Source organism: Anas platyrhynchos, chromosome 4, assembly GCF_047663525.1.
Source record: "Anas platyrhynchos isolate ZD024472 breed Pekin duck chromosome 4, IASCAAS_PekinDuck_T2T, whole genome shotgun sequence".
Lineage (NCBI taxonomy): Eukaryota > Metazoa > Chordata > Aves > Anseriformes > Anatidae > Anas > Anas platyrhynchos.
Genome location: NC_092590.1, coordinates 63,564,891 through 63,578,166, shown reverse-complemented (window position 1 = coordinate 63,578,166; position 13,276 = coordinate 63,564,891). Strand labels below are relative to the sequence as shown.

The following is a 13,276-nucleotide window of genomic DNA, read 5'->3' as shown; positions in this document are numbered from 1 at the left end:
GCTGGAGGGCACTGATGAAACTCTCTGGTTTGCAATTCTTTCTGTTGATCTTGTTTCAAAAGCTTGAAATGAAAGTCACTTTCAAGTAACTCTCCAAAGAGTGCAAAGGAAAAAAAAAAAAAAAGTTTCTTTCTCATTCTTTAAATATGCACTGACTGGTAGACAGCAACAGAATTACTTTGGCCACTCTGACAATCTTCAGAGAGACATATCCCTTGAGTGCTTTTCTCTAGACTATGTAGGACGTTATTTAAAAGACTCCTTTAAAGATACACTCCTCAGAAATCCTTTTATATATACAGCTTGAGTAGTTAGGGGTATGCATTCTACATGATCGCAGAAAAGAATTGGAAGTTAACCATGTGCCAGATCCCTCAACCTCCCTGCAAAGAGAATGTGTTAGGTATCATCATCCAGAAACTTCAAATGATTCAATGGCCCTACAGATGTTCTGGACAGTGAACCCCAATCTTGTCTCCCATATAAAAACTAAGTTTACCACTTTTGCTGTACGGACATGAGACAAATTCTACTACAACAATGCAACACATGCTCTGTGCCTGTGGCTACACTAAGAAGATGCAGTCCACCTTCTACAGACAGCCAAGACTACAAGTCAGCTTGCCCTTCCTGTGCCCTGACAGCATATTACAGCTCCAGGCTTCCATCAGCCCAGATGTTATCAGTATCTGCCATCACTGCCCTCACCCTGCAGTGCCAAGGTGGCTGCTATAGCCCTGGCAGAGCCTCACAGAGTACGTATGGCAATCTCCAGTGTTCCCTTCAGAGTTAACAACCCTTTGGTGTCAGCTACAGAGAGTGGGTTTACAAAAATGACATTTATTCTTGGAGACTTTTATATATATATATATATAGCTCTTGGGTGAGTTTAAGGTTTGTCTTTTCCAAAGCTTTGAAATAAGGCTGATGTTATGCAGCTTTTCTCAGGTCATGCCCGTGGGGCTACACAGGACATATTTCTTTGTGACACGTAACTGAACAGTTAGTTCAAATGCTTTTATTGTGGCTGCAGAGAGAAATGTGATACTCCTGCTCTTGCAAAACTCCCAGCATCTACAATTAGAACTTCAGAAAGGAGGGATTCTGACTTCACATTTAGAACGCCTTTAATGCTGGCAGTAAGAATAGACTCTGGGTAGTAGAATGAATTGTGAATTTAAGGCAAACCTTTTGAGCTGTTTCTCCCTGTCCTGAAGCTGTGCAGCTTCTTGCTTCTGTGACTCCAATTCAGCACTGAGTAGTTCCATTGTGTCCTTCAAAAGTAAATTTTCTTTCTTGAGCTCGGAAATTTCACTCTGACATTTTGCCAGTTCATCGTGAAGAGATCTGATCTGGTTCTGGCTACTTCCTTCCTAAGAAAAAGGCCAAATTCTGTTATTCGTAGTCTCTTATTATTAACCTTAATGTCACAGAATCATAGAGTGGTTTGGGTTGGAAGGGACCTTAGAGACCAGCTAGTTCCAACTCCCCTACCATAGGCAAGTTTTGCCCAGGGCCTCGTATAACCTGGCCTTGAACACCGCCAGGTATGGGGCATCCACAGCTTCTCTGGGCAACCTGTGCCAGCGCCTCACCACCTGCTGAGTGAAGAATTTCCTCCTAAGAGCTAATCTAAATCTCCCCTCTTTTAGTTTAAAACCATTCCCCCCTTGTCCTATCACTATCTGCCTGAGCAAAATGTTGCTCTCCATCTTTTTTGTAAGCCCCCTTTAAGTATTGAAAACCTGCAAAGAGATCTCTCTGGGGCTTCTCTTCAGGCTGAACATCCCCAGCTCCCTCAGCCTTTCTTCATAGGAGATCTGATCATCTTCATGGCCCTCTGGACCTGCTGTAACAGATCCACATCCTTCTTGTGCTGGGGGTCCCTGAGCTAGATGCAGTACTCCAAGTGGGACCTCAGAGATCTCCCTGTACTTGCATGCATTGCTTTTGCATGAACTGATTTTTCAATTCTATGTGAAATTCTATGAGCAAGACAAAATCTGTGATCATAATTTCTTAAACATACCTTATAGTCTCCATATTTTTTGGAACATTCATTCATTACTTGTGCTTTAGATTATGATCTTTAAATGTCAAAAAATCCTTCATTTTTTCCCCCATTTCTAAGCTGATAAACAATGCTAATATTTTTAAGTGTGACATAAGGGAAGGAAACCTGTTGCATTCCTGTGAGAGAATTTTACTATGTCTGGAGAGATAAATGTGATACCACTGCTTTCAGAAAACACAGCAAGATAATGAAGTAGGAATTGGATTCTTGCCTGTTGCTTCTTCAGTGTCCTCACACTCTTCAGCTCCATTTGGAGCTCTTCTATTTGTTTTTTGAGATTAGTGCATGATGTCTGCTGCTCGGAAAGTTCCATCCTTAGCGATCCTAGTAACAACCAGACTGACAATCATTAGGGCAGACAGAGGCCAGATGGATCGGAGGTAGATATAGACAATGTAGATGAAAACATTAACACATTACATTTGCTTTGTCTCACAGCTCCTTTGCCATTAAATATTATATACAGGAGTAGAAAAAGGAACATGCATTCTCTCTGGTAAAAGCTAAACCTATTATAGACAACTTCACTGAGCAATAGTAAGAAGATACAGAGCTACAACAGCAGTAACACAGCATCATAATCAGAGAGGTAAAGTCTGTGTCAGCTGTTTTGCAAACTGAATCACGATAATTGTTTCTTCTAACCTTGGATTTTAATAGAGCAGCCCTGAGCTTCCCTGTTAAATCTTCTGATGTTTTATAAAAGGCCATAACACACACTGAGATTTCAGTTTGTGCTAACACACAATGCAACACTTAAATGAGGGGAATCTGTCATATACTGTTACTGTTGTGTAGATTGGGTACAAGTTTCAAAATGGATTAAGTACAAGAAGAGAGAAGTTTGTCTCTCTCATTCCTACATTTTTCTTAAAGAAGCAGAACAGGATTTCTCTATTGAACATACTAATTTTAGAGAGCAACAAATCTTTTGAGTAAATTTGAATACTGAATAAAAAGCAAGAACAGAACCCAGCTTATATTTAAAGTACTTTAATAATTCAATTCTTTTTTTTTTTTTAATTTTATTTATAAAAACCTCTTATAAATGAGATTTAATAATCAGAGTTCAAGCCTGGAGATATTACAGGTTCACATATTGCAGTGCTCTAGTCAGATCTGAACTATTTAGTGAACTTTCTAAACTGACCAAACAATATGTATGGAGTCACAGACTTCCACTGCAGACAGAACAGTCCTGAATCACATATAATAATTCCTCACATAGAAAAAAAAAAAAAAAGAAACCTATGTACTAACTACAATATTCCATTTTAATACACTACCAGATGTATAGCTGTATGTTGCATACCAGCTGCTGACAGCTAAGAGCAAGGTGAACAAACAGTGCTAAGTGTGTGTTGCTCAAATTGTAGGGTATGGGAAAGAAGATTCACAAAGACCTAGAAGATGACAAAGAGGATAAATGGGATGAAGGTCAGGGCTTCTCAGCATATCATCAAGCAGTAGGAGCTGTGTATAACATGAGACGTTATACCTAGCAATAGAGTTTGCTGCTTCTGTATCTGCTCAAGTTCATCATGTAATTCTTTCTTTGCTTTCTCTTCCAAGGTTTGCATTTCCAGCCTATGCGACTGATGTTGGATTTTGAAAGTCTCATTAAATTCCTTTTTCAAACGCTCTTCTGCCTCCTGTAAGCAAAGTACACCCCAAGAAAATAAAGTAGTTGGAACCTGTTTATCACCTTGTTGTTTTACTTGTAATGCCTGCATGAATCTGGTCTTTCACTGCAGAACTTTTACTATTTTCATCATCACTTTACATGGCACTTCACCAACACAAGAATAAAAATGACATGAAGTTAAAAAATAAAACTTAACAGGGACAAGAGAAATTATCAAGGTATCTCCCATTAGATTTGCTGTACATCATGAAATAATAACAATGACATAGACATTTGACATTAGTAAGATGTTTTCTTATTCAACATACAAAGCCCCAGATTTGACCCATATCTCTATATTTATCACACTGTATCAAAAAAAGGCTTCTATCTTTCCTTTAATTTTTCTTGGACAGAACTTCCACTGTCATGAGAAGTGCTCCTGATACACTGCTGAAATGCAATAAATGATGGAGCAGTTGCTATGTAGTGGCTTTGAAAACAACCCTTACTGCCAGTTTCATTTTTACCAGCCTTCAGATTGGTTTGTTAAAGCTGGGATTTTATTCTATATATTCTATTATATATAAACAAGATATTAAATTCTTTTTATTTATTATTATTATTATTATTATTTTATTTTACCACTTATGTTTTAAAGAACATTTTCCCTAATATTTGTAATATCAACAAGGACATCTGAACTCCATGCCACAATTACATATTTTTAAGCTTTTTTTTTTTTTTATTTCCCTTGAACAGCTACTTTGTTGAGTACCTCAATATATTGCATTAACATTTAGTCATTGAAATAAATCCACTTGAATCTTTAAAAGCTTTGGTTATCTACTTACAGAATTGATTTCTTTAAGGTATCTAAGCCAATACACATCATTATACATGCATATTATACTTCTCTTAAAGTATTTATGTATAAATGAATAATGGATGAAAAAGAATAAAATAGTCCTTTTAATAGCATGCTTAGGAATTCCCTTGTATTTTTGAAACCAGAGCAGAGCTTGAAGAGCTTGTATTCATCTCAGCCTAACTGTATAGAGTAGGATACATTATTTTATGTAATACTTTATTCCACTGTGTTCTCAGTTCAAATGCTAAAATTAACAAAAAAAAAAAATTAAAGATGTTGAGGTTTCAAAAACAGCAGAATAATGCATTATGTGCAACAATGGCAACACATTATTAAGATGAAAGGTAATAACTAAGCTGATAATCAGTTTCTCCCTAGTTTAACCCAAACCATTTATTTTTTAGCTAGTATCTCATAAACCGACCTTGAGTTCCTGTTTTTTGCTTTTCTCCAACATTTTTAAGACTTTTTGGTGTGATGCTTCCAGTTGCAGTTTAACATTCTGGTTTTCTTTAATGGTGCTCTGAAGATCCTGCAAAAGCTTCTCTTTTTCTTTGTTGGACTGTAGATTATGCTTCTTCAGCGACTCCTTGAAATTATTTGCTTGTTGCTCTAATATTTGCTTCAGTTGAGCCACCTGCCAGAAAAGTAAGTTAGCAGGATAGGATTAATGGCTACACTCACAATGGAGAGGAACTATGTAAATCTGAGTATATTTTATGAACTTGTGTTGCTCTATGAAAAATAGCAAGATGCTTGCTTCATGAAATGAGCCCTTTGTTTCAGTGAAGAATGGAGTTACCTGATTTTTTCTGGGTACCAATATTGTAACTCAGAATGGTTTTAGCCAACTGAAAAATATTAATAGGTTAATTTTAAAAGCTGATTTTTTTTTTCATGGTGCCACTGTTAAGTAGGAAGCTTTGAATTCTTGATCTGAAACATTTCATTTAGAAATTTTACTTGATTCCTGGTTTTGAAATGACAAAAACACCTCAAATGAAACATTCATTATTAAAACTTATAATTTAAGGATTCTCTTTATTTTTTCTCTGCCCTCTCATTGATTTTTGATTTGATTAATAAACAAAAAGCAAATGACTAGTGCAGCTTTAATGAGTAATTCAAAAGACCAACTAGAATAGCTCCTTCTGAAGAACATCTGGAAGCATCAGAGGTGAGAAAAATAGAACAGTTCTTACAGTTCTCTGGGGATGCAGGTTTCTCCCCCCCCCCTTTTGCTTTTTTTGTGGGGAGCCAGGAATGTGCCTCTTCTCTTTTCTATTTGATAGATCTCTTAAATTTTGAGAAAAAAAATGTCATTCTTTTTAAATTTGCCATTGCAAACATCATAGCTTTGAAGTTTTGCAAAACTTCTTGCCTTTTCTTTTTGGAAGCACGTGAAAGCATGTATCTGTTTTCATCTTTTATATACTTGTACATTCCAGCCTTATACATGTAGAAACAGAATTAAAACTGTGAAAGAGGTAAGGCTTCTTCCTTAGAATGTCATAGGATTTACGTGATAAATCATATGATGTTCATACAATTTAAATGATTCAAATGATGTTACACACATCTGCAAGTTTGATATCATAAAGACTATATAGCCTGTGACTCCTTTGTATTTTTGCCTTATACACTAATATGTTTTTTTTCTCTTCTCTAGTGTTGCCTTCATTTTTTTCCTCCCAAATATTGCAAACAGTTTGTTAGTTGAGGCAGCACTTTAACTAGCTAAGTAGCTGTTTGCAACTTTGACTGCACACTCATGGTCCTTTCTGATGCAGCACCACAGAAGCTGGATGAAGATTTACTAAGCGGGCTGAGGCATCTACATCCTTCAATTTCAGTCTTGTAGCACTTTCCAGTATATTTTGTGTTACATAAGAGAAAAGGAGGCATGCTGTGCAAACCTGACTTCTCAGTAACTTCTTGGCCACAGGCAGCATTGCACTGTCCGAAGACAGATACTAATGAGCTATGCCGTATACCCCCAAATCCTAGGAATACTTTCTCATGATAGCTAAATGTATTCCCTCTACTTCATGGCTTAGCTCTTTCTCACAGCAGTTGAGCACATTGACTTCTCTCCTCCAGAGGATGTTATCTTCTTTCCCTCTCTCCTGAGGCCCTTCTCCATTCCCAGATGGATTGCAGCCCTCATTCAAGTACACTCGTAAGGCTGTAGTACTCCCATAGATTCCCAGCACAAAACAATCCTCTGAAGGCTCAAAATGCTGCAAAATGCTTGGTATCAATTCCTAGGATTTCAGTGCCTTTTGGAGAAAGGGCATCCTGTACCCCCACTTTATGACCACAACCTTTAATCTGCCCCAGTAATTGTCTCTGGTGAGGCTGGACCTCGAATACTGCGTTCAGTTTTGGGTCCCTCACTACAAGGACACCGAGGTGCTGGTGCATGCCCAAGAAGGGTGACAATGCTGCTGAAGGTCTAGAGAACAAGATTTATGAGTAGGAGCTGAGGGAGCACGGGTTTAGCCTAGAGAAAAGGAGGTTCAGGGGAGACCTTATTGCTCCCTGCAACTGCCTCAAAGGAGGTTGTAGGGCAGATGGAGTCTGCCTCTTCTCCAAGCAACAAGCGATAGGACAAGAGGAAATGGCCTTAAGTTGTGCCAGGAGAGGGTTAGGTTGGATATTAGGAAAAATTTCTTCACTGAAAGGGTTGTGAAGCATTGGAACAGGCTGCCCAGGGACAAGGTTGAGTCACCATCCCTGGAGGTCTTCACATGATGTGCTTAGGGACATGCTTTAGTGGTAGACTTGGCAGTGCTTGTTTTATTTTCTCTACAGAGCAACTAAGAGCCTGAAAACATTGTAAAAAAAGATGCTCCATTTGGTCTTTTGGTTGTTTATAATTTTGAGTAAAATATTTGGGTCTGATATTCACAGAATATCAGGCAAAGAGGATTTATTTCTGTATAAGGAAGATTCATGTGAAACACAAATATTCTTCATGGACTTCATGTGGTGATAACTCAAAACCTGACTTGAACATATACATCTATCATCAGAACTACATAACTTCCTTACTGAGTCTGGTTTCTTTACCTCCGTAACTAGCTACAAGATAGAAAGTTACTGTTCCATTTTTGAGTATGTTTATGGCTGCACAACTGCTGTTCCTACATACAAGTCAATATATTGTGTTCCTTCCATTTAGATAAAATTTGTCCTTCAGTTCAAATCCACAGATCACTTTTTTCTCCAGCTAATTGGTGGTGGCCATTACTGATCATCACTGATCTTGTACTTCAGTTTCTCTCCATACTCTCTCCATCAGTTTGCTCACAAAAGGCCATACCAGTATTATAATTAATGTGGATATCCTTTACCAGATGGGGTAGTGTGCTATATTTGAACTTCAAAGTTCCTTAGTTTTATTACTGATGTTTCACATGTTCTGAGATCTACAACACTATCCGTAATTTACACATGACAGAAGTCTGCAAGCAGAGATGAACCTCGTTAAAAAACTCTAATGGAGCTGCAAACTTGGTGGTAAAACCAAGCGATCAATAAAACTTCCAGCTGAATCAATCCAAAGAAAACATTTTTGAATGTACATGTCAGAACAAAAACTTAAAATGTGGTTCCTTCAGACCAAATTCACTGTTTTAAGAAATTAAAAATAAATTATTTCCTCACTTGCAAGGAGAGAAATGGCTTTATTTGCAGCACGCAAGGGAAGAAGAGATGGCAGAGACGGTTCTGCTCTGTGTGTTTAAGAGAGAAAGCAAGCATTGAGGCACAGAAAAAACAAGCGCAAGGGAGTACGTGTGTGTGCATTTGAAGGTAAATGGGACACTTACCCAAGCGATGAAGGCCTGGGTGACCAATGACAAGTTAATACGTAAGTGAAGAGGTAGCATCAGGAGATAGTAGTATATTATAACCCAGTGACAAGTGAATTCTTTAAATGGTGAGAGAGCTGGAAGAAGGAAAAAAACAAAAACAAAACAAAACAAAACAACAAAAAAAAAAAACACAAACAAAACGAAGCCTGGGTCTCTTACACTTCATGGGGATGCTAGCTTGGTAGGTAAGAAAGCAAACAGTCCTTCACCCAGTGTTAAGATAAAATTATTGATTCACTTTTTTTTTTTTTTTTTTTTTTTTTTTTTTTTTAATACGTGCCAGAAAAGGAAAGGTTAGTTTTACCATCTCTCAAACACTTTCAGATCAACTTGGAACACGTCACTGAAGCTATGCAACCAAATTGATTTGAATTAGCGAATTTGAAAAAGCATCTAGCTCCAGATGCCTCAAACTGTGAATTTAATCCAGCTAATCTTCCAGTCATTTCTTGACTTTTTCCTTTGTGTCACCCAATTAAACACAACTAGATGTCTGAACAAACAAGTGAAAAATATACTGGGCAAGTATAAGACTGTTCCTGTCATCACAGTTGGCTTGCCTTTTGACTGCTGCTTTGATTATTTTAATTCACTGTGCTTCCAAGCACTATGAATATTTGAAGCCTAGCTAATATCTGCTCTCCCTTTCTTTTATTTGTTGTATGTAAGTGTGAAATCTCAAAGGCAGGATCTAAAGTTGGAATCAGAGAGAATATTTTGACTTCCTGTATCTTTTAAGTAGAAAGATCTGAGTTTCTCAATGCATTGCTAGGGGATGAATTTATATAAAAGACTTAAAACTGCCTTTTGATGTATTATAGAAGAGTCACCACATTGAGAGTTTGTTCAGACAGTGAAAATAAGGTGCCCAAACACTACAGGGTTTTACTCATACTATGATGCTATTACATAAAAACACTAACACAGCATAAAAGTAACAAGAAAATAATGAAATGCTATTTTATTGTAGTCTTTAGGCTTATTTCACAGTTACTTCAGTTAAGTTCATAGTTAAATGCCTTCCTAAACTTATGGCAATTCCTGACTGGAGGGACAGGTGCAAACACAATAGTCACACCTCTACTGCTGCTATCATTATTTGGTGGTGCCTCCAAGACCGTGATCAAGGTTCTGGGCATTGCTTTGTTAGCACTGTTCACAGATATATCACAAAGGGATTCCTGCCCTTCCATTTTATATACCTTGTAATTCCAGAATAGTCTCACACATGCTGAAAAGATCCTGGAGTGCCTAAGCAAGAGACTGAAGGACTCTAATGAATTAGCAGTCAACCTACACTGGTGTCTTTCCTTCCAAGGCACCAAACAGGTGCAAATCTAGCTTATTTATTCAGAAATATCTCAATAATAAATAAATACTGTCATTTTGAAGTGCATCCCCAGAGAGAACAAATTATCATGATTCTGTCTACTTTGCACAGTGTTCTAGCTATGTCAGCCCAACCAAAAATATGCCTTATGCAGCCAAGAAAGCTATTTTTAGATGTGAAATCGTATCCAGGTTAGAACTGGATTAGTAACAGCACATTGCCTAACCTTCGAGGCGGAAGCTCTGGGCTGAGCCATTGCAAAGTTCCCAGCTGGGAATCATGCCCTCAGCGAAACATAATGTTGCATAGTAAATGGTGTTTTCTTGGCTGTGAATAGTCAAATATTTATACAAGTAAAGTATTATAAATTGAAATTACAACACTTCCCTGGCAAAACTGCCAAGCAACTGGTTCAGAAAATAACCCAGGGCATACCAAGAACAATGCAAACTTTCTCTTCAGAAGAACCATTTCCATCTTCGCCATTTTGCAAGCACTGTAAGATATACTGAAATGTTTCTTAGTGTTCTGTTGATACTTACCATGGTGTTGTGAATATAAAATATGACATGATATATGCTATTTTATGGTATTTATTTTATTTCTGTATTTAGTGACAATAATTTTCCAGCGAACCTTGAATTTACCATGAACTCATGATATCAGAAGAAACACAGGTATCATTCCTATTTTTCTGTCCTGAATGTGTGACTTCAAGAGTAATTTGATGGCTCATTGCTTTAATTCTTGCATCTGCAAAATCTGAACAATAATTGCTTCACAACATAAGCCTTTGATATCTTCCAGTGGAATATACCAGCTGCATATAAATATGCAATATTATCAGGTTGGACAGTATCCATCTCTTCCCATCATACCTCAAAATGAGTATAACTTTCAGGCACAACACAGCAATACCAGCAGTTTGCAGCTTTGAATAGCCTAAGAAGTTTTTATGGAAATATGTACATTAAGGGGAATTAGAAAAAGAATACGGATGATTGATTTCTACGAACCCACATCTTGCATTAGGTGCAAGGAAGACACTTAAGTGGATAATCCAACACAAGTTGGATTGACCTGAAATGCTCAGTGAAGAAAACTGTAGAAAACAGCATTATACACAAATGTGTAATAAAACCTAAAACCAGGATTTAGCTAGAAATTTTAGAGCATTAAACACTAGACTTAAATTCTGTACTTTTAACACTGAGAAAGGGACAGAATGTCAGAATGCAACTGTTTGATACCAGAAAGTATAAACCTGTTTTACAAGAGAAATAAAAGGTAAAAGACCATACTGCATTCAGAACTAGCACAGCTACTACAGCTTGAATGGGAGAAAAAGCAGGTGTTATACAGTAAATGACCACAACTCATGCCCTGATTGCTGAAATATACCACACCAAGCAGTACTAATAGCAAGAGAAAGTGAAAACAGGAGGAGATGTGACATCTTACTTAGGCCCCCAATGAGCCTATCTGTCCTTTCTCTGTCTTTGAACATTGAAAGAGAGCTTATTATGACCACTCAGAGTCCACAAATGCCAGCTGAGAAAGATCTAGGGTTTCATCTTCTGCAGAGCTGTTCTCATGCAAGCACCTACTGAGCTTGCTAGAAGTGAAACTGGTTAGAAGCACTGAAGATAAAAAGCGATGGAAATTATAGACAGTCAGTTAGAAGAACTGTGGCTATCTCTAATTCACTGGTACAACAGTGTCAGCTACCTAATTCCTGTTGCTTGTCCATTACTTCTTGAATTAGACTGAAGAAATTTTGTATTTTGGGGAATATTCTGATTTCATTCTGTAAAAATTTGGCTCCTTAAAACCTCGATTTTCAGGAGAAAAAAAAAAGACAAGTTGACAAGTTCTTACGATGAAACATACGCGTCCACTTATAATTTTCCAGAATGGAAAATCACAAATCATTTTATTGCTGAAAAAAGCTAACAAATGTAATGATATATTTGGGATATAAAAATAAATGCTGCACTGAGCATCAACAGAACTTTTCACTAGGGTAATGACTTCAGTTTTCTTAAAGCATTTACTTTACAGCTTATCTACAAGATAAAAGCATCAAGATGTTCACAAGCAAAACCTTCACATGAGAACACTGAAGAAAAAGAAATATCCTGACCATAAGGTTTTAGAGCAAGTAATATTTGCCTAAGAGAACTGAACAACGCTCCAGGGGAACACCTGAGGCAGAAAACATATATGCACATTTGTGAGGAATTTTAAAGATGCACTCTTTACCTGCTTAAGTAATTGCCTTGCAGAAGCTTTGCTTTGTTTTGACAGAAAATTGTTTATCTAACCTGCAGTCACGGACTTTCAAATCATGACACTTTATTGTATTAATATTTTCCAAAAATAACTAATCTGGAAAATGTGCATCACTCAGCCTTCAGCTACCTATACAAACAGCTGTTAGTGGATAATCTAATACTAAACCATCTCAGGTATTTATTTCCAGATTAATCCATGTTAGCAGATTTGCTTATTGTGACTTAAATGTAACTGGAGCAAGGAACGCTATATAAGCCGTGTCATCCTCAAAGCTGCTTTGGGGTCACAATGGTTTCCCTATTTCATTCTTGATCTAGAGAACATGAAGACATAACTAATGACTAATATATAAAATACTGTGCATTCCAAACTGCTTCAGTTACCCCATTGGTCACTTTATCAAGCAGGCAGAACAGAAACATTGATCTATTCAATGATTTTCATGCAATTCTCTTGCTCAAGGAAGCAAACAATAAAGCCCTTTTACATATCTATACAAAATTAGAAAAAAAATCAGAAAGTAAGGAATATTCTAAGCTCATAGAGCCCTGTATGGGGTTTCATTTGAGGTTTTTGTTTTCAGATGAAAGGAAAATGAAGTGCCCTCTTATTACTGAGTTACATATATGCCCAGCTTACCTCAAGTGAAGAGTTTTGAAGTTTCACAGTTAGGGCTTCCTTCTCTTTCTCTAGTTGCTTTATTTCATGCTCAGAGTTTCTTTTAAATTCCTCTAGCTGTGCCTGGAGCTCCTAAAGTTAAAAAAAAAAAAAAAAAGAAAAAGAAAAAAAAAAAAAGAAGAGAAGAGAGCATGAAATAGCTGAGACAAAACAGGCAGCATGAAAATAAATTACTTAAGATTTCCTAAATACTTCTCTGTGACTTTCTCAGAAGAGAGAGTTATAAGCAATAATATTTACTGCCTATAAATAATAAATGCCTACTATTATGCTTTTTCACTAAAATATGGAATGATCTGAATTATGTGAAGAATTTTAGCCTGGCACCATTCTAAGTATACTGTGTACAAACTCATTCACATAAAACAATACTGTATGTAAAAGGCAGAGTCCTTTTGATAGGGCTTACACTTGATATTGATCATATATGAATACCTTCATGATCAGATAAAATAATTTACTCTCACAGATTCCTTTATGAGAAGCAGGACTGCAAAAATGTATGAACTCCAGCAGTTTCAGAAGA

The 13,276-nt window shown here is 36.9% G+C and overlaps 1 protein-coding gene across 4 annotated transcripts in view; it reads right to left on the bottom strand.

Annotated features, from left to right (window-relative positions):
* The window catches only part of FAM184B (family with sequence similarity 184 member B), a 39,658-nt gene that overhangs the window by 6,838 nt on the left and 19,544 nt on the right, over positions 1 to 13,276 (bottom strand). For 3 of the 4 annotated variants that reach the window (XM_027457336.3, XM_027457337.3, XM_027457339.3), the window contains exons 3-7: positions 12,712 to 12,822; positions 4,994 to 5,206; positions 3,573 to 3,726; positions 2,286 to 2,413; positions 1,189 to 1,373 (exon numbers count right to left, since the gene is read on the bottom strand). In XM_027457336.3, the coding sequence (XP_027313137.1) occupies positions 1,189 to 1,373; positions 2,286 to 2,413; positions 3,573 to 3,726; positions 4,994 to 5,206; positions 12,712 to 12,822 (791 nt within the window). The remainder of the gene's footprint in view (positions 1 to 1,188; positions 1,374 to 2,285; positions 2,414 to 3,572; positions 3,727 to 4,993; positions 5,207 to 12,711; positions 12,823 to 13,276) is intronic. The other variant, XM_027457338.3, reaches the window with a different exon arrangement.